This window comes from Tamandua tetradactyla, chromosome 9 (genome assembly GCF_023851605.1).
Source record: "Tamandua tetradactyla isolate mTamTet1 chromosome 9, mTamTet1.pri, whole genome shotgun sequence".
Lineage (NCBI taxonomy): Eukaryota > Metazoa > Chordata > Mammalia > Pilosa > Myrmecophagidae > Tamandua > Tamandua tetradactyla.
In genome coordinates this window covers 93,457,288-93,481,755 of record NC_135335.1, presented here as the reverse complement: position 1 = coordinate 93,481,755, position 24,468 = coordinate 93,457,288, and the positions used below count along the sequence as shown (strand labels likewise).

At 37.8% G+C, this 24,468-nt stretch overlaps 1 protein-coding gene across 5 annotated transcripts; it reads left to right on the top strand.

Moving 5' to 3' along the window:
* The first annotated feature begins 638 nt into the window (after positions 1 to 638).
* On the top strand, positions 639 to 21,679 carry HMGCS1 (3-hydroxy-3-methylglutaryl-CoA synthase 1). Of its 5 annotated transcripts, XM_077117098.1 has the most exons (12): positions 1,876 to 1,982; positions 4,750 to 4,816; positions 6,776 to 6,834; positions 13,282 to 13,739; positions 14,074 to 14,199; positions 14,692 to 14,856; positions 15,981 to 16,146; positions 17,139 to 17,309; positions 17,753 to 17,859; positions 18,513 to 18,638; positions 18,864 to 19,024; positions 19,933 to 21,679. In XM_077117098.1, exons 4-12 carry the CDS (start codon positions 13,292 to 13,294, stop codon positions 20,020 to 20,022), a joined length of 1,560 nt encoding a protein of 519 aa, XP_076973213.1. In that variant the 5' UTR covers positions 1,876 to 1,982; positions 4,750 to 4,816; positions 6,776 to 6,834; positions 13,282 to 13,291; the 3' UTR covers positions 20,023 to 21,679. The 5 variants fall into 5 exon arrangements, with proteins under 5 accessions (XP_076973215.1, XP_076973211.1, XP_076973212.1 ...); XM_077117100.1 differs by lacking the exons at positions 1,876 to 1,982; positions 4,750 to 4,816 and adding an exon at positions 639 to 661; XM_077117096.1 differs by lacking the exon at positions 4,750 to 4,816 and having other exon boundaries at positions 1,819 to 1,982.
* Positions 21,680 to 24,468: the final 2,789 nt, after the last annotated feature.

The following is a 24,468-nucleotide window of genomic DNA, read 5'->3' as shown; positions in this document are numbered from 1 at the left end:
ATATATTTATCTTTTGCCCTCGATTTCGTAGTCCATAGATGAGATCTGTGTAGCCTGATATCATCTACATTACAGTTCATGAAACCCCAGAGGCTTGTTCTTTTTACTTCAGTTGAGATATTCCAAATCTGATTACTGTCCATTTGCTTGACTACCTAAAAATCACTAAACATGCTCACTTTGCTTAATCGAAGATGAATTTGATAAAAAAAAGACAGCCTCTGCTTTGTAGAAAGTTCTGGTTGTATAAGACGGATCATCCTCATGACTCTGTGGCTAATTATTTCCTGTCCAGTACTCCTGGAGTTGGAACTATTCACTATACCTTTCTTTTATAAGGGCAAAACTGTATCTTCGTTCTTGTGTTTGCCCTTAAACTGCCTTTCAATACATTCTAATCTGCAAAGAATTTTTCATTCTCCCTTCAAAATTGTTGGTAATCACAATCAGGCAATGTCTCTCTTTCTCTTAATCACCCAGTTACTTCATAAAAGCATCAGGTAGTGTTGATTCCAGAACAGAATGAAGGTCATGGGCAATTTCATCACAGTGATAACCACTTGGGGGTCGCCCTCCCTCTCAAGTAATTTACCTCATCACTTCAGTGGTTCAATTTTCCAACATATTTTCCCACTTTGTTGCTAAGAATGCCCTTTACCAAGTAAGTTAGCGTCTATAGAGCACAATATATTTCACATAACAGGTATAGGGTGATGCAAGGACGGTCGATGATCCCTTTTCATCGGGTGGTAATGAAACTGAGATGGGGAGAGGTACAAACAATTCAGAAACTCCCAATTTCTCCCCCCAAAGCTAAGCATTATGGTGTCTCTATGTGAAGAGAAGACCAAGCGGAGGCAGAGCAATTTAAGGCCATAATTGGTCTCCTCTGGATTTCCCCAAATAGTGTTTCTGTAATTTCCCACATCTTGAATTGCTCCTTTCTATTTTCAGGGGGAGCCAGGCAGTCGTTGTCCTATGGCTTCACTCTCCTGAGAATTGTCAGACCCCTTTCTTTTCAACAATCAATTATTTACCACCTACCATATGTTGAGCTTGTAAGAAACAGTGAGGAATGGGGCAGATGGAGCCCCTTTCCTCGGAGAGCATGGCCTAGCAAATCCTTTTGAACTCAGGATCAATTTCTCCGCTCAAGCAATACCTCGCATGCTCCTCAATGATGTCTAACCCCAGACTATACTGTTTTAGGTTTAGTTATTAAGAATTGTCCCAAGAGGAGACTCTTTTAAAAAGTCAAGACAGTTTTGAATAGAGGTGAAAAACCTGGGTATTTACAAATTGAGTGTTTACCATATTTACAAATTTACAAATCCTGGGGGAAGTATTCTGCTCGGACGTATAAAACAGGCGCATGTGGCTACTCTAAAAACTAGAAAACACTAAGATTGAATTTTGATTAAGGGTTTCAGAATCTTACAGGTGAAGACCAGCGCCTGTTGCTAGGCAACCTGACAGACTCTTAAGCGGCGACAAGCTCCCCTCCCACACTTGACCATCTCTCCCCAGCGGTGGGACGCAGAGGCCCCATTGGCCCGATCTCCGCCCGCTGAGTTCCAATTGGCCAGAGAACCTCTCACTCCGCTCCAGTTGGCTATCGCTGTCTCTCGCCGCTCTGTCATTGGCCAGCGGGCTCTCGGGCCACCCCTCGTCACTCTCTCACCCCACTTCCTCGGCCCTCGGGCTTTATCCCCGCCTCCTCCCCCGCCCTTCCAGCCACGAGGGAAAATCCGCTTCTAGTTTCCTTCTGATTGGGAGAAGCCGGGCGGGGGGGCGGGCACTGCTGGGCTACTCTTTGGGCCTCGATTGGCTGTTGGCGCCGCTGTTCCGCCTCCCAAGGACTCCGGGCGATGTGGGGAGTCCTGCCGGTTGGCGGCTATAAAGCTGGTGGCGGAGGGGAGGCACCGCGTACCGACTTTCCGCGGCTCGCTGTGTTTTCTCGGCCGCCGCCAGGTCACATTTGGGTGAGTGTCTCGTGCGGGGGAAGGGAGCTGGGTGCAGAAGAGCCGCGGGCGGCGTGACCGCCGGGCGGAAGCGTTGTCCTTGACTAGGCCCGAAGGAACTCGGGCTCCGGTCAGGGCGGAGGCGTGGACCTGGCCCGGGACCACCTGGAGTCGCCCCTGCCAGAGCCTTAGGGCCGCCGTAGAGGGTGTGAGGGAGGGGCCGAGGACACTGGTGTTGGCCGGCGAGCTGCCGAGGGGACAAGGCAGAAGGGCGTTGAGTTACAGGTGTTCAAGGGACACGGTCAGTCAGGGGTTGGAAGAGCCAGGGAGGTGGCTTTGGCGACCGGAAGGGAATTGGGGGGCATCAGTTAAGGTAAGAGAAAAGAACTGGGTTGTTGGGGCGTTCTCAGAGTCTTGCGTTAGGGATGGACACCGAAGGATGGGGAGGATCGGGTTTTCATTATACCGAGGCGTGTAGGTTGGCAGGGGGGTGTGTCCTCGCTCCACCACCTGTAGGGAGTTGATGGAAGGAAGGGAGGTGGGTAGAATCACTTTTTACCCCTAGGCTCCGGTACAAGAAAGCATCACAACCATGATTTACACCTGGCTGAGTATTGGGGCCCATGGCAGCTTCTGTCTGTGCTTGCTTCAGATCTCACAGATTCTTCCCTCCCACCTTCCCGCCTCCATTATTTTTTATACCCCGCCTTTTCTTTTTTTAATATATAGGTTCTCTTCCTGTTCCCGTATCCCTCTCCTGCGAGTAGATATAATGATGTAATGAGTAGGCATCCATAGGGCCCTCACACACACAGTAGGTTTTGAGTTAAGCCAAGGCCATTTCAAAGCGAAATACATTCGCTTGAAATAACCTGCCTTGATTAATGGTAGAGAAAGTTTTGTTCTGACCCGTCCTAGAAGAGGGATTTGGGGAACAGGTAATGTGAGATTGGCCCTCCTTGTGCTTGCCCTGTGGTCTTGACCTTGGGGCATCACTGGTTGCTTTCACTGCTCTCTTCTGATGCAGCTCCTCCCCCTTGATGGTCCTGCCAACCTGCTGCAGTAGGATAGTGTGTTCTCGTCGCTGCTTTAAAGAACTAACATTTGTTCTATTTCAGGAATGAATCCTGAAGAACCATGTCAAGTCAATGACAAAATTAAAATGGAGGGAAGCACGCCTATTGTTAACCCTATGAGATGGGTTTTGGACTTCTATTGCACAAGTTCTGTTAGAAGGAATGGAGATCTAAAATCCTTAACTTGTATCTGCCACATCATTGTTAGGCTAATTGTGGGCCTTGCTTTTGATTTCGTTTGTTGTCTTAGATAATCCTCCGGAGTGCCTTTACGTTGTTCTCCTTTTTACTGTGGGACTGATTATGAGATTTTTGATTTAGATCTTTAGCTACCTTTTCTAAATGCAGATTCCAGAATCTCTTACCTATGATGCAATTTAGTTTTCCTCGGTCCCTTAGAATTTTTTACAACCGTATCAAACCATCCGTAATACAGGGGATATGTAACTGGATGTGGAGGGATGCAATTTGGGTTGTGGATGTAGGAACCTGGGTGGGGTGTATGTCAGAATCCCTAATTATTCCGTGCCAGTTGTAAAGGAATATACAGTCTTGTGATTTTATATCGGGTTACCAAAATACCAGATGTCATAGAGGATGTGATATTTTTTGTTTTTCAGGAAGATGGTATGAATCAGAAAGGCTGAGAAACATATTACCTAATCTGATGGGACAGAGCTGTGATTAGATTCTTAATCTATTCATCCTAGTGCCTGGCATGTAGTTGATGTTCAAAAGATGTATACTAAGTGTAGTTAGAGAAGCTAATCTGCTTTCAGAGTTCAGTCCACCACTTTGTAGGGTTTGTGGTTGTGAGTGTTGTGTACATGTAAGAATGACTGTAAAACCAACATGTTCTCTTCTGATTCCATTTGGTCACTTTAAATGTTTTGGTTTAGGATCTGGGAACAGTTGAAATCTACCATTTGCCTTAAACAGTAGTAGTACAGGGCCAGTTTTCTTAAATTCCTGGACATTATTTGGTGGAGCAGCTCTGCAGCTCTTTTAAAAAGTGATAGCAAAAAGAACAATTTACTGTTGAGAGCTGCTACAATTACTTTAACAGTTCTCTAGCTGTTAAGACTCTGAAATCAGCCCCTCAAAAAAGGGCAATTGAGGGAGTACAAGGGTAGTTCAGTGGTAGAATTTTCGCCTGCCAGGCGGGAGACCTGGGTTTATTTCCCAGCCGATGTACTTCCCCCAAATAAAACGAACAAGCAAACAAACAAAAAACAGCTAAGAATTGTGCCGCTTTAACGGGATGCTCACATGGAAAGAGAATGAAACGTGACCCCTGCCATACAGCATACAAAAAAAAAAAGCAAGATCCTGAAAGAATTTCAAAAGAATCAAATTACAGCCTCTTTCCCAGCAAGAGTCTAAGAATCTAGTATGGATGTAGATAGAAAGACTATGGCCTATCACTGGCACAGACTAGGAGGATATGAAGAATTCAGTCTGAATGACTTACCCCGTGTAAGAGTGCAGATCCCTGATTAGAAAACTCAATTTGTGTGTTTGCTCTAGGAAACCTTGGGAAGAGGTAACTTAGAGCAGAACCTTGAAGTATGAGTAGAATCTCTGATAGGGAGACCAGGCACTTTGGTGGAGGCAAGCAGTGATCTCTACATTTTTTATGTGGAGAACCAAGCTAGAGTGTACAGGCATGGTAAGGGCCTTTTGAATAGCAGTTTTTACTTGCTTGCTCCTAGGGAGGAATGGCTGCCAGCTCATTCTCAATTTCCTGGATTTCTTTCCTGTAACAATGAAAAAAATCAGGTAACTTCTAATCATTTCTCATGTACCAAAATGTGTACTGGAAGAACTTCTTTGACTACTTGTTTGAATCAAGAGGAGAAGGAATTCAGAACATTGAATGAATCCTAGAAGAGCCCACATATATCAGTTAGGAAGGGAGCTATGGAGATAACATCTATGTTGGATGGTGACATTCATCATTCTTCAGTTGTAATCTTTGCCAAGCTAGAATGCCTTTATTGATATCACAGAGTCTTCAAACATGCTTTGTGGTAGCCTGCCTGAAACTTGTGATTCATTAGGTGCTTCCTGACCCATGTTGCTTCCCTGTATCACTTGTTTTGAAATGACCTTATGTTAGAAATAAACTGATGATTTTCTTGAGGCTTTGGCAATACACAGGTTTAGTGAAACTAGAAAATCTTCTCGGCAATTACAGGAGAATGAGAAAAGATCTCACAGATACAATTCATTCTTCCTGAAACAGCATTCATACATTCCATTTCCTTTCTCCTAAGAGCTTTCACAAGTGTTTATGTGGACTATAATCATGTCATCCTTAAGTAGCCCAGCTGTCCTCTGAATCTTTTTCCTTCTTTCTTTCTTTATTCTTTGCTCTAGTGCACATGCAAGTTCTCTTTCTTTCCCTTTCTCCCTCTCCCCCTCCCTCTCTCCATGTACTCTCTCTCTCCAATTAAAAAAATCAAAATTGAAAGGGGGTATATTGGCAGAGAGAAATTCGGTTTGGAGGAATTTATTTGACGTAAACAATGTCAAATACATATACATACATGGCTCGAGAAGAAGTACTAGTAAGTTATTTAAATAGTCTTATCTGGATAAAGAGGGGCTACTTCTGGTGGACAAAAACAAGATTCTTTCACTTCTTTAGACTATTGAAATAACAGTAAATTTTTAAAATTATTGGTTTTTGAGGGGAGGAAGGTAAGCTTAGTTGATAAAGTACAAAGAAACTAAGGCTGTGAAGAACTCTCAGATGATTTAGTCTTGGAAAAGAACCAAGCTTTACTAAATATGGGAATGTTGTCTACTATTAATCAGACAAGGATAGATACTAAATTTGTCAGTGATTAGAGAGCAAAGGCAGTTGTCTATGTGTTAATCATAGGAGCTGTTGTCTCAAGTAACAGCCCTTCAAGACAGATATATTGAAGAAAAATGCTCCAAAGTCACCTACCCATTGTATTTCCCCTTAATGCCACCTTGTCTTGATCTGTCAAATGTTTATCTTTTTCACACAAACATTGAGTGGGTAAATCACTTTTAAAAAGTTGGCCGTGTTGAAAATATGTACATAGGAGTAAATAAATGAAAATGATTAGGTCTTGCTAAAAAGATATATCTTTTGTTTAAAATATACCAGTAAGAACTAGGATAATAATAGTCAATGTTGGTACTTTACATTATTCCAAAGCCTATTCATATATACCATTTTATCTTCACAATGAGACAGGTAGGGGAGGTATTAGCTCCATTTTACAGATGAAGAAATTGAGGCTCAAAGAGATGCCTTGACTTGCTAAAGCCATAAACTCCTAGGAGCAGAATGGACTCTTAAATATAGGTCTTTTCACTCCAGAAATTTGCCAGCTTTGCCAATGCAACTTATTTCTATTTCTTTCCCCCAGTTCTTGAAAATCTAAAATTAGTAAAGAAGACTGCAGCTTTCCTAGTATCATACTTGGTTTAAAGCCTGAACCAATGATATACACTTCTTATTGCAGTTGAGTACCAGGACTGAAACCTACCACTTGCTATAAGAGCTAATAAAAATAAGAAAAAGAGAGTTTTGTCAGCTTTACATAGCATTTCCGCCCCCCCCAAGAAACAGTCAAATTCTGTTTTACATAATGTAATTGGACAAGGAAATGTTTTAACTTACTTTGAATTAGAGTTATATTACTTGAATTTGTGTGGTGATTTACAACTTTAAAAGAAATTCTTATTTGAAATTCCTAGTGCCTGAAGGAGGAAACAGTGACAGACCTGGAGACTGCAGTTCTTTATCCCTCACACAGGTATGGCATCCTGTCATGCTGCTGAAGGAAACTGTTCCTTTCTAATAGAAGGGGAAAATTTTTTATCCTAAAACAAATCACCATTTGGATGTGCTGTACATTCTTAATACCCTTGTTAGGGTTATGCTTAATCTTTAAAAAGTAGTTAATGCTATAATGCTTCAGGAGACTGTCTAATTTTGCAATTTTTTATTATCTTTTAAAATCTAGAAACTAATACAAAAGTGTAGTGTTGACTAATAAAGGAAAAAAGTACAAATAATGAAATGTATCCACATAAACTGCTTAATGAGAAACATTCACAAGTAAGCATTTTTGTTTCTGAGTAGACTTCTGAAGAACTGAAACTGTCTTTGTGGATCTGGTACCAAGAAGCCTTGAATCTTGCTAGGTTCCTGATTTATCAAGTGGTAGAAGAGGCAAAAATTTGCTTTGCTTTTTAGGTTTAAATGATGTATGCTAATAGTCCCTTAAAATGACAGCCTCAAAAATACATATCTGGGCTATAGATGAATTTTTAAAATTATGTGAGATTGGACAGTAGTTGCAAGTGTGTTTGAACCAATAATTATTTGTAGCCGTTGTTTTCTTGTATTTCCATGGGCGCCTCTCTTCTGATTCTACCCTTTTTTGTGCTTCACTATTACAGTTTCCCATGGTTGTTACTGATACTAGATTAGAAGACTAGTGGGATTTCATTTATTGAACCTTTAGCATATGCCAAGCACGGGCTGGGTAACAGACACAGAGATGAACAATTCCTGTTCCAGAAGCTCCTTGTCAGGTGCAAAGAGACTAAACACATTGAGGAAACATTTGGGAGAGAGTAGAGGCAGAGAGTCCAACTAGAAGGCTGGCGTGATAGTCTGGGGGACTCATTGAAATTCTTCATGTAGCCATTGAGAAGACATGTCAGTGTGGCCAGTGCCCCGGCTGATTTCCCTGCCTCTCATTCCCCCCCGCCCCCCACGCTTCTTTTCTGTTTCCAATTCCCTTTCATGCACAGAGTTTTAAGATTCTTAGGGGATTATATTGGTCCCTTTTGTGTTCTCCTAGGCAGGATACACTCAGAAAACATTAGCAAGGCAACCTTACCAGCCTGCTCTGCTGATTCTGGAAATAGGACAAGAAGTTCCTTTTGTCCACCAAGAAGGGATGAACCATCCTTTAGGGAGAAAAGACTTCAGTCTGTTGGTACTTTCTTGTTGGAAGATAACTGTGGTAGGTTTACAGAATTTTGTAGTAAAAGCTTACCTTTCTTCTGCTTTAAAAAATGGAATTTAGAAAGAAAATTTAAATAATGAATTGACTGAATAGACACTATAATTTTTTTCCACACCAAGGTGTGTTAAAGTGTTAATAGGAGACAGTCAGGATTCAAGTCACAATGACTTACTTTCAATTCGATGTGTTTCAGTTATTTTAGTTGATATGACTTCTTTTTTTCCCAAGTGAAAAAAGTCATTTATATAACCTTTAGGAGGTTTAAGAATAATTGATTTAGACTTTATCTCATGAGTACCATAAGTACAAAAAGACAGACTGTGGTAAATATGGATTAATTCTGGAATTGATTCCTTGCATTATGGCTTTTTGTAGAGCATTGTACAAGCATTGTAAGGATGATTGATATTTACCACTGTTGCTACTTGACACTCTTAAAAATGTTTACTGAATTTATTAGTGAGCAACTATATTACAAACTAGCGAGCAACTACATTACCTGGTATATATACCTGCAGAAAGATTATAGATACCTGTCCGTTTTACTTCTAAAAGCTTCACAAAGCTTTGGAGCCAGGCAGAGAAGATCACATTGTGCTCGGCATGTTTAAAGCACTTTGAAGAGTTGAAAAGAATGTAAAGATTCCTTCTTTGTGAGAAAGTCTAGGAAGGTGGTTGAGCCTGTTGCCTCTGCTTTGTGACTTAGGGGGTTTATAACAGGGGTAACTAGCTCGTAAGTAGATGAGATGGATTGGTCTTTCTTTTCCTTTTTATTTTTTACCACTAGTTGTAGAGCTCTTTTCTGCAAACCATGCGGAAGACTTCATCTTATTTTATTATAGACTTAGAATCTGGGCCTAGTGACATATTAGTATCCATATGTTTTAATTTCAACCTCATTAAAGCAAAATGGGCACCACATTTAGATGATCAAAAATTAGTGGAGAGAGTCTCTTTTGAAGGTGAGGGTAGATGGTGAGTATTCCAAGTGTCTCAGATCCAGAAAATCATTAGTCATTCCTTTCAGTTCATTTGAGGCACAGAAAGGGTGTTGTAGATGAAGGAGACAGGGATGTAAAAGCCTTTTCTCTACCCTCCTTAGATTGAGGGCTTTAGCTGGAATGAGTCTCCAATATTCCTTCCTTATACTCCTATCCCTGGATGTTGGTGATGTCATTGCTTATCTTGTATTGGGTACTGGACTAAAGTTAATATTGACTAAGAGTATGGAGGATACACTTGGCGTGTATTCTATTCTTGGTGAAAGGGGGCATGTAAAGGACATAAGACCTGATTGTAAGTTTAGTCTATAAAAGAATGAAAAGTCTTCATGCCCTCCAATACTGTTCCTAAGAATTTCTTTCAAGATGCTGACCCTCCCCTACAAGTGTTGATACTAGAAATTTTGAGGTTTGTGCATGTTCAAACAATGACAGTGTCATAGTAACTGCTGGTTGCAATTGTAAGAGGAATCCTGATTTCAGTGATGTTAATTTAAAAAAAGTGGCAATCAATGATATGATAGTATAAAAAGATAGGCAGGGAATATTACAAGGTAATTATAAAAATAATTATCCAATGTATGGTGTTAAGAGTCTGGAAGAAGGTAAGAACTTTCTTAGGTTAGGTTGATTGGTTTGGAAAGATTTCATGCGTAGGATGTGATTTATATATCTAGGGCTGTAAGGGATTTAGGTAGGCAGATGAAAGGGGTATATTATTAGTGTTTTGGGGGCAGTGAGTAGAATAGTTTGAGAATAGCAAGTAGAGGCAAGATTATGTTGGTAAGTAGTTTTAGGATGGGGAAAAATTGAGTAATATTTGGCATTTATCATTCATTATTGACTTTGGTGTAATTCTCTGTGTGAGTTTTCTAGTGCTTGCTGCAGAAGCCAAAATTAAGTAATCTTGTATAGAATCCCATATGGAATGGAGGTAGATGGGAAAGCCTAACTGGGAAAATGTATTCAGGTATTAGGTGAAATGATAGAAACAAAGGCCCCTTGTCTGAGCACATTTTCCTGGTTACCTCCCCAGAGATGGTTCTGCTTGCTGGTTTGGTTGAACTCCATTTCCCAAGAAAAGGAACGGAAAGAAACAGAGTGTTTGCCTAGAAGAGAGGAGGTCTGGATCGAAGTGGAGAGGCACTTCTCTGTTCACTTAGTGTTTGTAACAGCGAACCTGTCAAGTCATGGGATAGTTGCTAGAAATCTTGGAGTCATCCTAAACACTTCTTTTTCTAGTGTCCAGTCACGTTTTCTGCCAATTTTTGCTTCTTACATATTTTTTGAAGCTATTCCTTCTTCCACCCTCATAGTAACTACTCTAGTTACATGCTGTAATTCATTATCTGGATTGCTGTTTTTGTTTCCTAACTGATACCCCTGCCTCTGGGCCTTTGTCTCTCAAATCCATTTTCAACACAGCACCAAGGGCACTTTCATACTTTTTTGACTCTGGCTCACAGTAGGAAATACACTTTATATTCCATTCCAGTTTATGTGTGAATAAATAAAGCAAAAGTTTCACGAAGAATTCCTTACTTTTATTATGTCCCATGCAATCTAGTATTTTGTTATTTAATTTCATCTTTTAAAAATATTGTTCCCCATCCACTAAGGTAATTCAGAGTTGGAAAAACACTGACCTGAACACTAACTAATATGACCATGTTATTCATGCTAGAAACTCTTTGATGGCTTCTTTATTGTCTTCATGATAAAAGTTGAAGCTCCCCAATACCCGTATACCAGGACCTTCATGACCTGACCCTTATCTAATCCTATCAACTGATAATTTACCTGGTCCGCTCACTGGCTCTCATGTTTCACTCTAATAAATTAGACTGCTTTATAAAAGTTTCTTGTACTATGGCGTTGTTTATACTGTCCACTCTGTTACATCCTCTTCTGCCACCATCTTGCTACAGTAGCAACTTACCGGTTAACTCTTACTCATTCTTAAGACTCAACTGAGGCACCAGTAACCAGGAAGTCTTTCCTTACATTCCTTCTCCCAGCAGCCAGGCTGGTCAGATGGTTCCCCATAAAATAACATGACTATTTCTAATGATTCATCTTTTATTATTATCTTTGTATGTTACTCTCCCTTGGATATTTAGAAGGCAAGGATTGTCTCCCATTAAACATATCCCAGTGTTTGGCATGTAGCATATTGTCATTGTTTGGATGAATGAAAAAAATAAATAGATAGGATTTTTATATTTGGAAGGTTGAACCTGGTATCCCTTATGACCTTTAACTCATTTTTTTAGAGCTAGGTTTGCAGAAACATCATGCAGAAAGTCCAGAGTTCCCGTATATCCCCCCCACACACACACAGTTTTCCCTATTAATATTTTGCATTAGTGTGGTGCCTTTGTTGCAACTCATGAAACATTTTTAACTTAGATTTTTATTACTATATTTATAGGTGCTTATTTTTTAGGTTTTGAAATAATCTTAACTTGATGACTTGTGGACTAAGGGTATATTTCATGGTTTAAGCACAGGGCCTTTTTACTTTGCCTATTTACTCAAGATTTTGATAATTAATAACTCACTGCTGCAGTAGTCTGTAATTTAATTATACTTAATACTACATTTTTAGGTGTCAAATTAGTGGTAAGTTGGCATATAATGTAGAAGTTTGGTAGAACCAGTTTGGCCTATGTAACTCTCATAAGCCAGGACCTGAAATTCTATTACCTTAGCTGCAGCATCCAATTATGCAGTACCTAAAAAGGAAATTTAATAATAGAATTTTCAACATACAAAGGATTCTTCAAAACTGAGAGACTGTGCTTCTATGCGATTCTTTGAAGCCTGAAGACTACATTGCTCTGACTCCTATGCCAATCCTGGTTGACTACTGATGAGAATTACCTAAGCAAGATTAGATGGTGGAAAGGTACATCTTGTTTCGTCAGTGGCAGCAGCAGCAGAGGTAGTAGGAGTGTGGGCTCATGGTACCCGAATAACCATGCTCCCCCTTCTCTAGCCCAGCCATAACCATGTCCCTGTGTTTCATCGCTCTCTGTTTTGAAATATGGCAAATAATTTCTGTTTTCTTAATACACACGCTCAAGAAATTGATGCCCTGTTAGGTTGTGACTTGCCCATGGACATATAGTAAGGTGTTGAGTGACTACCAGCTTTTTATTCCTGTTAATAAGTAAATCTAGACCTCACTGAAAGCCTTCACAGTGTGGTAACAGTCCAATTTTTAGTGCCCTTTTTAAAAAAGAAGGGATGGTTTTAAGAGGAATTATCTAAGAGTTCCCATTTAGATAATATATAAATTTTCACTTTTCAGAGGGTGCTTTTTTCCCCAGGTATAGAAGACACATGATATCTTGCGATTTTATGATCATTTATCACGTATATTCTAGTTGTAGAAAGTATAGCATATTGGCATTTGACCCGACGATGGGTTCTGGTACTTGTCTTTGCTTAAAATGTTAATCATTTGTGTTCTCTGGGAGTTGTCTAGAAGGATAGGAATATAACAGCAGGGGCCTTACATAGATTGTTTGGGTAGACTACTGTATTATGGTTTTTCTACTGCTGGGATTATTTTTCCAATCACTTAAAGTAAGTAATATTGTTTGATGTAACAGTTTTTTTCTTTGTATTTTTTTTTTTTTTTTTAACATGGGCCGGCACTGGGAATCGAACCTGGGTCTCCGGCATTGCAGGCGAGAACTTTGCCACTGAGCCACCATAGCCCTGTTTGATCTAATAATTTTAAAGTCCTACAGTCAATAACTATGAATAATCTATCTAGCATGAATGAATGGCTGCCTAGTTTAAACTTTTTTGCATGTTCAGGAATAGATCATATAATTGTTTCTGATTCAGCTGTATTATTAAGGTATCATATCATATCTTAGAGTTCATGACATAGAAGAATTTTGAGTTTTGTTTATAATTAATAATTATGTTTTAAATCTAAAGATGCCCAGTTTTGAATAAATTCTTTCTAAAAATACCAATTTAAAATGATAGTATTCCTTTCATTCTATAATTGCTACTTCCATTTATTTAGAATTGGCTATTCAAAATAAAATGCACTAACCTTAGAAGTTAAGCTGATATTTCAGGTGATAGCTGAACCCTTTTAATCTCCATTTCTTAATTTAACTTGAAAATCTGTCTCAATTTAACTTGGAAATCAACAACTTATAATCTAAAACAACTTTTTTTTTTGTTTTTCTTTCTACAGCTCTTTCACCATGCCTGGGTCACTTCCTTTGAATGCAGAAGCCTGCTGGCCAAAAGATGTGGGAATTGTTGCCCTTGAGATCTATTTTCCTTCTCAATATGTTGATCAAGCAGAGTTGGAAAAATATGATGGTGTAGATGCTGGAAAATATACTATTGGCTTGGGCCAGGCCAAGATGGGCTTCTGTACAGATAGAGAAGATATCAACTCTCTTTGCCTGACTGTTGTTCAAAATCTTATGGAGAGAAATAGTCTTTCCTATGACTGCATTGGGCGGCTAGAAGTTGGAACAGAGACAATCATCGACAAATCAAAGTCAGTGAAGACTAATTTGATGCAGTTATTTGAGGAATCTGGGAATACAGATATAGAAGGAATAGATACAACTAATGCATGCTATGGAGGCACAGCTGCTGTCTTCAATGCTGTTAACTGGATTGAGTCCAGCTCTTGGGATGGTATGTTATGTACCTCTATTCCAAAAAACTATCCTTACAATAAATAGTCCCAAATTAGCTTTTACTAGATGCCATATACATATGTCATAAGATTAATGTTGTTTCAATATATTTAGAAGGAAAACTATGACTTCTAAGTTATCTCAACTATGAATTGGTTATCCTATAGGAAACAAATCATCAGTTCACAATTTAAACAGAACATTTTCTTTGCCAAAGCTGGGAAAGCATTTTCTGGAGAAATGAAGACTTCTCCAGAAATCTTCTGGACTTCTTGTATGATTAAAAAAATTTTTATCACCTTCCTGTGAGCTAACAAAAAAATATTTTGCAGGACGATATGCCCTGGTAGTTGCAGGAGATATTGCTGTATATGCCACAGGAAATGCCAGACCAACAGGTGGAGCTGGAGCTGTTGCTCTGCTAATTGGGCCAAATGCTCCTTTAATTTTTGACCGAGGTAAGTGTTTGGGAAAGTATTTTTTATTAGCACAATAGGCTGAGAAATTTGAACACATATAATAAAAGTTAGTACTTACTGAGAAATCATTAATTGCAGGCAGTGCCTGCTAAGTGCTTTATATGTGTTATCTTAATCTTCATAGCAGTTGTGTGAAGTAGGTGATGTCATCTTTATTTTACAGAGAAGTAAAATGAATTTTAAATAACTTGCCCATCGTTAACACAGGAAATAGCAAGGTTGAGTGGTTTTCAGTTCAGTACAGCACTTAGAATCTCTTGGTTAGATTTGTGAAACTTGCACAAAAATGTTGCATACCAGTGTTTGTCTTGATAGATAGTATGTTTCCTTTCAATTGCATATTGGCTTCACTTCATGACTTCTATACTGCTAGACAGTAAAAGAAGGTCCCCAGATAATGCAGTATACTTACTAACATACAAAAAGCAAAAAGCAAAAATATGTAGGCATCTTTCTTTTTGGTTCTAACAGGGCTTCGTGGAACACACATGCAGCATGCCTATGACTTTTACAAGCCTGATATGCTTTCCGAATATCCTATAGTAGACGGAAAACTCTCCATACAGTGCTATCTTAGTGCATTAGACCGCTGTTATTCTGTCTACTGCAAAAAGATCCATGCCCAGTGGCAGAAGGGTAAGTTATTGCAATTTTCCTTGATTTGAGTATCTGTGAGGGCAGTGTGATGTGCTAGAAGTGGGAAAAGGATGCTTTGAGGGTATCCTTCATTAGTGTTCTATCCTTCATTAGTATCCCTTAACCATTTCTTCTTCACCTACCAAACAGCATTTTCCCATAGTTTCTGGAAATGTATATTTTAGGATAAGAGCCAAGCTTTGGAAATTAGGAATATCTTTGAAAAAATAGTTTGATTTACCTGTAGTAAGAAACTCAGAATGGGGGAGAAGAATCTAATTTTGTTCATCTTGGTAGATATTTTGATGAGGTTTCAGTTTGCACCTGTGACCCAGAAAAAACTGTAATGAAAATAAATTACAGACTGATCTCTCTTCCCCCATAGTTTGTTTGCTCTTGAACTGTGAATTTGTATTTGCTTTTTTTGTGTCTTCATTCATCCCCGTCTTTAACTCAGAAAAAGTTACTGAAGTACTGCAAAGGATAGTTTTTGAATTAATGGTATTATAACACAAAGTATTAAGTAGAATATGTCCTTTCTGTAGCCCAAATATGCTTTTTATAGCAGTTATAAGAGGGTTAAAAATATTATTCAATAACAGGAATATTAAGGACCTTAGTGACTCAGGCTTCAGAAGCTTTCTTGTGGTATGTAAAATGTATGTATATAATTAATAGTAAAACTTTAGCAGGACCTACAGTAAGAAATACACTTTACATTACGTGTTTGTGCTAAACTAAGACAAAAGGAACGTGAAATTACTTACCTGTGCTCTTAGTTATGCAAGTTGATATTTTCTACTCTATTCTAATTTCATTTTAAGAAACACTCTTTTATTTAAAAAAAAAATTCCTGGTCCTGGCACTCTAAATTGATTACACAACCCACTAAGGGGTTTATAAATCTTAAGTTTGAAAAATACTAATGTGTTATTGTTCTATCTCTGTATGTCTTTTTTGCTATGCATTTTAAACCATAGGGAGATTTCATTATAACGGATATTTTTGGTTTCTTCCTCATTCTTATGTGCTGTTCAAAGATATATGAAATATCCTCTTTTAAAATAAAATTTCAAAAGTTAGTGTCATGTGAATTTCATAATTCTCCTTGATTTTTCTTTCAGAGGGAAAGGATAAAGATTTTACCTTGAATGATTTTGGCTTCATGATTTTTCACTCACCATATTGTAAACTGGTTCAGAAATCTCTGGCTCGAATGTTGCTGAATGATTTCCTTAATGACCAGAACAGAGATAAAAATAGTATCTATAGTGGCCTGGAGGCCTTTGGGTAAGAGGAGCTATTATGATTTTTTTCTCTTTTATATTAGAGCATTTGTATTTGTTCAAGTATTGTTTGCACAGACCTAAAAAAGTTCAAGTCAAAGGATCTTAGGAGTCATCTAACCTAACCTATTTATCTCATCAGTGAAGAAATGGTCCCAAAGAGGTGGTGGCTTACATGCACTAATTCTTTAGTCATTTCTACTTAGATTTCCTAATTTACTTCTTGTAGCTTCATTCTCATTGTCCTCACAATCACATAACTCTACAAGTGTCTCTTAACTCTTCTCCTTGCCTCTCTACCCCATATCCATCCTGTGCACTGCCATTATTGAATTCTGTATTCATACTCCGTTGAAATTTTTTTTCACTTTTAAGTCTCTGTAGCATGCCAGACTTTAGAAACCCTTCCTGTCTCTCTGTCTGTATCCCTTTTTCCTCCTTCTGATAAAATTCTACCCAACTTGATTCCTGTACATCCTAACTTCTCTAACTAAATAGACATTATTAAGGATTTGAAATAGTATTCTGTTTGCTTTAATATGTTTACTAAACCACTAGAATTTAGTTGTCTTGAACGAATTATAAAAAATTTTGAGAACAGACTATGTGTATACAACTGTTAATATCTTCCATAACAATTAGCATGCTGTTAATTGGATTTTAACAAATGGGAAAATAGTATCATATACACTTAGACTTGAATGTTAATTAGGCATACATTCTAATATAATGAAGTGTTGTCTTTAATGAATGTGACTGCTGAATCATTGCATTGATATTTCTGTTAGTCTCCAATGTCTTGGAGCATCTAGAAGGAAAAACTTGAAATTGTGGAATAGTAACCTATATCAGCCTCTGAAACCTGTTCTGTAGCTACTTGTTACAATATAATTTGACATTTATTGCTTTTTTGTATATATGTTATATTTCATAATAAAAAATGTTTAGAAAATGTAATTTTGAAAATTGTGAAATTGTCTTTTTTATAATTTTCAGAGATGTTAAATTAGAAGATACCTACTTTGATAGAGATGTGGAAAAGGCATTTTTGAAGGCTAGTTCTGACCTCTTTAATCAGAAAACAAAGGCATCTTTGCTTGTATCAAATCAAAATGGAAATATGTATACGTCTTCAGTATATGGTTCTCTTGCTTCTGTTCTAGCACAGTAAGTATAAATTTCAACTGTTTAACTCTCCTCACTTGGGACCCAATCTGTGATGTCAGGCATGTGTGTAGGTAACAGATACTTCACTTTCAGCCTCTTCTAGTCTGTTATTTTCCGTAGACCTGAAGGAGATATGACAAAGGTCTTTCCAGAAGTCTTTATTATTTTATATTAGCTTTCCTAGCTTCTCTTTTTATGGTTTCATTATTTCTGACCTACCATTAACAGAGTAACTTATTTTATGATATAATAACTTTCATAAGCCCCATCATTCCCAAAGAGATGAAACTCTTGTTTTCAGTCTGATTACTGTACTATTAAGACTTTAAATTAGATCTTTAAAGCTATAGTATGAAATTTGATTCCTACTTATATGACTTCTCACACCTGTGGTTTTGATTCTGTTGAACTTCTTAATAATAGCTTTTTCCCCTACTGCCTAGGTACTCACCTCAGCAGTTGGCAGGGAAGAAGATTGGAGTGTTCTCTTATGGTTCTGGTCTGGCTGCCACCCTGTACTCCCTTAAAGTTACACAAGACGCTACACCAGGTGGGTACCAAGTTTTTCATCACAATGTATTGAGAGCCTACTGTGGTAAGGTTTTTTTAGCAGGCTTTTCAGGTAAGCACTTGAATCTGTCCTATTGGTCATTACATTTTTATCTTTATTACTTCTTTTAACATAGCCGCATTTTTACTCTCTACCCTAAAAATCTGCAGGGCTATGTCTGAATCAGGATTCCTTCTTTCCTTCCTTCTGGTTCAGGCAAAAGAAAAGAGGTTTTCTATTTTTTTTTTTTTTTTTTAGTGGTCTAGTGGGTAGACTTTTTCTTCTTTGGCAAATAGCTTTATTTTGTAAGGAGATTTTGTGACTTCTTAAGCAGGAAGGAACAAGAACATGGAGAAAAACTGATTAATTAAAATGATACCATGATCATGCATTGGCCAAGGAGAAATTATGGGCAGCTTCATATCCTACCTGTTTCCTTACTTGTCTACTAGCTGATATTGGAACAAATGTATAGTTTGAGGTATTAGGAAACTGTGTCAAATAGATTTTTAATTATCTGTTAAATAAATAATAGTAGTAGTTTTGAAAGAAATGAAAAGGTTTTTTTTTTCCCATTTGGCAAATTTTATTCAGGCTTCATTTGGGCATGCCTACTTTTAGTTTTTTACTGTTGGATTTATTTACTCTTTTAGGATCTGCTCTTGATAAAATAACAGCAAGTTTGTGTGATCTTAAATCAAGACTTGACTCAAGAACTTGTGTGACACCAGATGTCTTTGCTGAAAATATGAAGCTCAGAGAGGACACTCATCACTTAGGTAAAAATACTAAATTGTGTTTGAGTATATAAATGCATACCCAAAAGCCTATTGAAGGCTATAATAACATTAAACATGCTGCCAACAAGTTGGAGCTATCTAGACTTTATTCAGTATTAATCTGTTAGTGGTAAAAATTATAGGGAAATATGCAACTTCTTTTATTGCCAGATGAGTTGTATGTCTGTTATAACTAATGTTTCATATTTTCTGCCTTTCCTTTAGCGAATTATATTCCCCAAAGTTCCATAGATTCGCTCTCTGAAGGAACGTGGTACCTGGTTAGAGTGGATGAAAAGCACAGAAGAACTTATGCTCGGCGCCCTTCTCCAAATGACACTTTGGATGAAGGAGTAGGACTTGTGCATTCAAACACAGCAGTTGAGGTAAGTAAAACTCTTTGTGTGTGGTCTTGTGTTTTTACAGGGTAAGTGTTTCCACTTCCATATTTCAAGGATTTGGAGACTTGAGATTTAACAATTTAAATGTCAGTAAAGCAGAGTAATTCACAGCAAGGGCTCTGGGATTGGATAACAGCTTTGCTGCTCTCCGATTGTATAAAGTGTTGTGGACTTAAATTATTAGCACTTAAGAAATACACAGTAAATACTTGGTTTATTAATAATACCATAATTTAAAGGAAGACTGGTCTAGAGAGAAAACTCATGTGTGGTGTATGTGGTGAGAGGTGGAGTAGGACAAGATGTTTCCCCTCCCATATCTTAGACTTTTATCAAATCTGTCTCTGAATTGTCAAGTAATAATAATAGCTATGGTTTGAATTCCAATTATATGATAGGCATTTTATTTACATTTTCCTATTTAATTCTTACAACATCCTCCTTGAGGCAAATGATACTACCTCTGTTTTAGAGAAGAGGTTCTAAGAAATTAAGTGGCTTGCCCGAAATCATAACTAATAAGTGGTGAAGCCAGGCTCAAACTAAGGACTTTATAACCTTGAGGTTATTTCTTTGATTTGTTTACCACTGCTTTGATCAGTGCATAATCTTGTTTCATGCAAATTAGGTAGCAAGTGTTTGAGCTGTATGTAACAAGTAAAATACCATGTATTGTGGGTCTGTGTGGCCTTTCTCTCTCTCTCACCATATGAATGATTGTATAATAAATTCACCATAAGGTGAACAATGGATGCATTCCCTCTGTGAAAAATTATTCTATATACTTAATATAAACCTCTCCACAGTTATCCTTTAGCAGTTTTTCCGTAGGAACTTTAAATAGCATGGTGACTCTTTCAAAAAAAGCTACAACTTATTTTCTTTCGTTTTAGCATATTCCAAGTCCTGCTAAGAAAGTGCCAAGACTCCCTGCAACAGCAGCAGAACCTGAAACAGCTGTCATTAGTAATGGGAAGCATTAAGATACTTCTATGGGGTGTAAAGACTTCAGTATAGTTTGGGGTGGGTGGCGATATGGATAAGGTTAAGGGAGTGGGATGTCTTGGGACAATTTTAAAAGATTACATGTTGCCTAAATTTTTTATGTGACTGACATGGAGCCTGGAAACTATCGTGTTCTTTGGAAAGTCTTTTTGCTCAGTTTGTTAACATGCTTCCTATTGTGGTTTAGCCAGTGCTAAATGTACTTGAATGATGTTAAGGGCTCTGTAAAACTTTATACCTCTCTGGCTATTTGTATGCATGAAGTTTAGTTTTAAAAGTGGTTTAATGAATCTTGTGCTTCTGGCAAAAGAGAACAGAGGTACTAATCTCCAATTTTAATTTTTTAAATATTTTGTAGTGCTTTGAACAAACAATTACTGAAAGTACCTGTGGTTCTTGAAAAAAGTTCTTAGCTTGGTGAATGTGATGTTAAAATGTGATATGCACAAACCCTGTTTGAAAATGGTAAAATGTTGAACATGTTCTTTGTCCTAAAATTTATAAATCTTGAGGGAAGAGAAAAGAGGACAATAATACTGGCTCTAGAAGTATTTAAATCTAGTCCAGCAGTGACTGGAAGTTATTGCAATGAACTCTGTGAACAGAGGGATGCTAGCATTGAGCAGTGTTCTAGCATAGAAAACACGGTACATTTGGGAGCGGTGGACATAACTCTGGGTCTGCTCTTGAATAAGTTCTAGGTGTCCTTTGCTGAACACCATTGAGATGTTACTGGGGCTCTGTATGAGGAAGTTTATTGTGGCAATCCTTCTTAGCACCTTATCTTGAAGGATAAATGAAACCTTTTTTCTGGCTGCCTTTTTAAATTTGAAGTAAAAAGGTCAGATGGGGCAGGGCATTATTCGGTTACTTTTGATGTTTCAGTGTTATAAATTCAACTTAAAGACACTCAGAGACTGACAACCTAAATTCACGGTGTAAGTGCTGTTTTTTTGTTTTTTTGTGTGCGTGGTATGTATTCAATGAAAACAAGAAGGTCTAACCTGAGTTGGAAAAGAGTATTCCATTCAGGGTCTATCTAGTCTCTCAGACTTTCACCTTAAAACAATAACAAACACAAACTCTTGCATGGGATGAATAAGACTAGTTAGGATTATAGGTCTTTCTTTGGTGCTGAACCATGACACGAGCCTTATAGATTGTAAAATAGAGGTAGTTGGAACTAATGTACAGAACTAAATTTTTAACTTTATTTGCAGTTTTAAATTCTGTGAAGTTTCAGTTATCTAAAATACACTTACACAAATATGAAATGTAATGTTTCAGATTGCAAGGTAATATGTAATGTATTTGTAAAATACTCTTGTCTAATATTAACTAGTAGTATTTTATTTGTATAGTCATAATTTGTTAAAATGACTTCATTTTAACACCTGATTAATAATGTGAGTTCAGATTTAAAGATGGAAAAATGGTGCATGTAATACTTTTGCAAATATTGGGAATTTGGAATGTTTTGAAAGAGTTGCTGAACTTTTGGGTGCCAGGAAATGGGTTTCCTCAAAGTCTGTTGCCTATAGTGGGCAGGCCTAGTGATACTGGCACAAAGCATTTTAACTGTACACCTTAATACCAGTGAGGTGAATAACCTTGAAATAAAGTTTTAGAGAAATATTTCAAGTATTTGGTATTCTTTTACTTCCCTGAATTAACAATATAAGTGAGAAGTGAACTAATATGGGGCATTCATTCATTTCATTCCTTCATTCATCATCCAACAAACATTTGAGAACCTGATATAAATGAGGCATTCTACTTAAGCTAGATATAAAAAGATGTGCAAGATCTTGTCTTCAAGGAGCTAGGTGTGGAGGAGCTGGTAATTTATGCTTATACTTGAAACAAATTAATTCCCAAAGTGGGTGGTAAATGTTTATATACTTCACATTTATAATTCATGAAGTGATTTACTAAAACTTGGATTGGCAATTAAAGTAAAGCAAATTTTATATAGTCAATATTAAAAAGATCCTATGTTGCTAGGGATCTCAGGGACTTTATGGAAGGAATTCTTACATTGACAGTAAAATTAAACTAGATGATTTCAAAGAGCCATTTCAATTCTTAGGATTCTGTGATGGAGGAGTTAAGCCAGATTAAAGAGCTCCTATTGACTTCACCTTTATTTTCTAATTAACTGATCAGCTTCATATTTTATCATATTATATCAAGACTAAATGCTGTAATAATTCCACTTCTGAACTAGACCCTTGTCCCTCTGAGTCATTTGGAATATGCGGACAATGTCTAAGGCCATTTCTATTGCAAATTCTAGGTTCGCTCCCTCTCCTTTATGGAATTCATATGTTCTTGATTTGTGTACTTAACTTGTTTTTCTTTCTGGATTTTGGTTTTAGTTTTGTCTGCTATAATGAATAAGCTTGAAATTAACACTAGACAACATAAACAGATGCAAACAATTACTTTTGATCTTCTCTAAGTTGAAATGCTTCAGCTCGTTAATTGTTTGGAATATCCTGAAAGAAACCGATATAAGAAACGTAACAGGATCTTTAAATAATTTAGAACTATGTAATCTGGGCATAATATTAACATGAACCTTGTCTTTAAACTTATTAGAAACTGCACTTAATGAAATCACAGGTTCCTAATTTTTTCCTTATTGCTGGTAGAAAAAAATAGTTGACCTTCTGATTCCATCCCCATCCCCCAATTTATGTCTACTATATAAAGAGGAAGATGTGACCACAGAATGCTCAGAATGAGATAACATTGCTGACTTTGAAGAAGAAAAAGGGGGGTCATGAACCAAAAAATGTGTGGTTACCTACAGAAGCTGGAAAAGGCAAGGAAACAGGTTCTCTCCTGTAGCTTCCAGAAGGGAACTCGGCCCTGCCAACACCTTGATTTTAGCTCAGTAAAACCTGTGTCAGATTTCTGACCCACGAAACTAAATTAACAAATTTATGTTATTAAGCCACCAAATTTGTGATAATTTGTGGCAGCAAGAGAAAACTAATACACTATTGGTAAGGAGAGTGGTAATAGCCTCTGGCAGTAGCAACAGTTACTTTGACTCTTATCTATAGATGTAGGTAGGAGGTGAAGCATTGAGTCATGTGATAGCTGTGGCACTTAACAGTTTGGGGGCAATGATAATGATTATAAAATTTGCAAGCCTGGGGGCGGGCCGCGGTGGCTCAGCGGGCAAAGTGCTTGCCTGCTATGCCGGAGGACCTCGGTTCGATTCCCGGCCCCAGCCCATGTAACAAAAACGGAGAAACAGAATACAATAAAAACAAGAAAATGTTTAAAAATGTTTCCCTTTCTTCCTTCCTTCCTTCCTTCTATCCTTCCTTCCTTCTCTCTGTCTTTCCTTTAAAAAAAAAAAAAAAAAAAAAAAAAAAATTTGCAAGCCTGGGAAAAAAATGATAGGCTCAAGTAAGTTAATTATCAAGTCAAGGCATGCTGAAAGCTAGAGGGTCTTAAGGGTAAGGTTTAAGGAGAACTTTATCTTTTGCAGCAGAGGACAAACTGCTTAAAACAAGCCAGGATCCTGGATGCATGGGTGGTTCAGTGGTAGAATGCTCACCTTCCAGGCGGCAGATTCCCAAACCATGCACCAAAAAAAAAAAAAAAAAAAGCCCACGATCTAATCATGACATTAGACAAGCCCTAAAAGGATAGAAGGCCCCATCTTGACAAGTCAGGGCCTTGATAGGAAGAGAGTGAGAAACATTAGAGTGGGTGTGCTTGAAAATATGAAAAAAACAGGATTCCCTTAATCTGGGGGCTGGTGGAAGCAGCTCCTCCCTTTCCTAAAGACCCTACAAAGGATTCTGCAGAGGTAGTTGCCTGCAAGATGATGCCTGAATCCCTTGAGATCCTTTTCCAATATCTTTATTATTCTACAAACCAGGAACCAGGGTCAGGTCTCAACATAGCCTGAGTGGGAAATACAACCCCTGTTCTGGGAAGAAATAGCTTAGACACTGAAAGAATGGAAAATCTAGCTAATATATACTGTCAGGGACCAGGGGAAGAGTATGGGAAAGGATCTTGAGGGTATTAGACTAGGGTTTGGAGGTTGGGACCAGCATATAAACCAAGATAAGGGAGGGTTTATTATCATGGGATTATTTATCTGTAACCTGGAGTTTATAATTCTAGAAATAAAACCCCCATTGCTTCTTGTGTTAGGCAGAAAATGGCACCCCCAAAGATGCCCTGTCCTAATCCCAGAAATGCATGAATATGTTACTTTACATGGCAGAAAGGACCTTGCAGATGTGATTAAGTTTAAGGACCTCGAGACAGATTATCCTAGATTAGAAAGGATACCTGAAGCTGGTCCTAATATATTGCTTGGATGGCTGTTGACTTATACATGATAATGACCTAATGAGGTAGATATGGTAGAACTGCCTTGGTATTGAGGAAAA

Bases quoted from the DNA above. Each gene is read 5' to 3' on its own strand.
- HMGCS1 (XM_077117096.1), top strand. From the start codon at position 1,869: ATGTGGGGAGTCCTGCCGGTTGGCGGCTATAAAGCTGGTGGCGGAGGG. The intron at 14,857-15,980 runs GTAAGTTATTGC...TTTTTCTTTCAG, and splicing joins CCATGCCCAGTGGCAGAAGG to AGGGAAAGGATAAAGATTTT. The intron at 17,310-17,752 runs GTAAGTATAAAT...CCTACTGCCTAG, and splicing joins CTTGCTTCTGTTCTAGCACA to GTACTCACCTCAGCAGTTGG.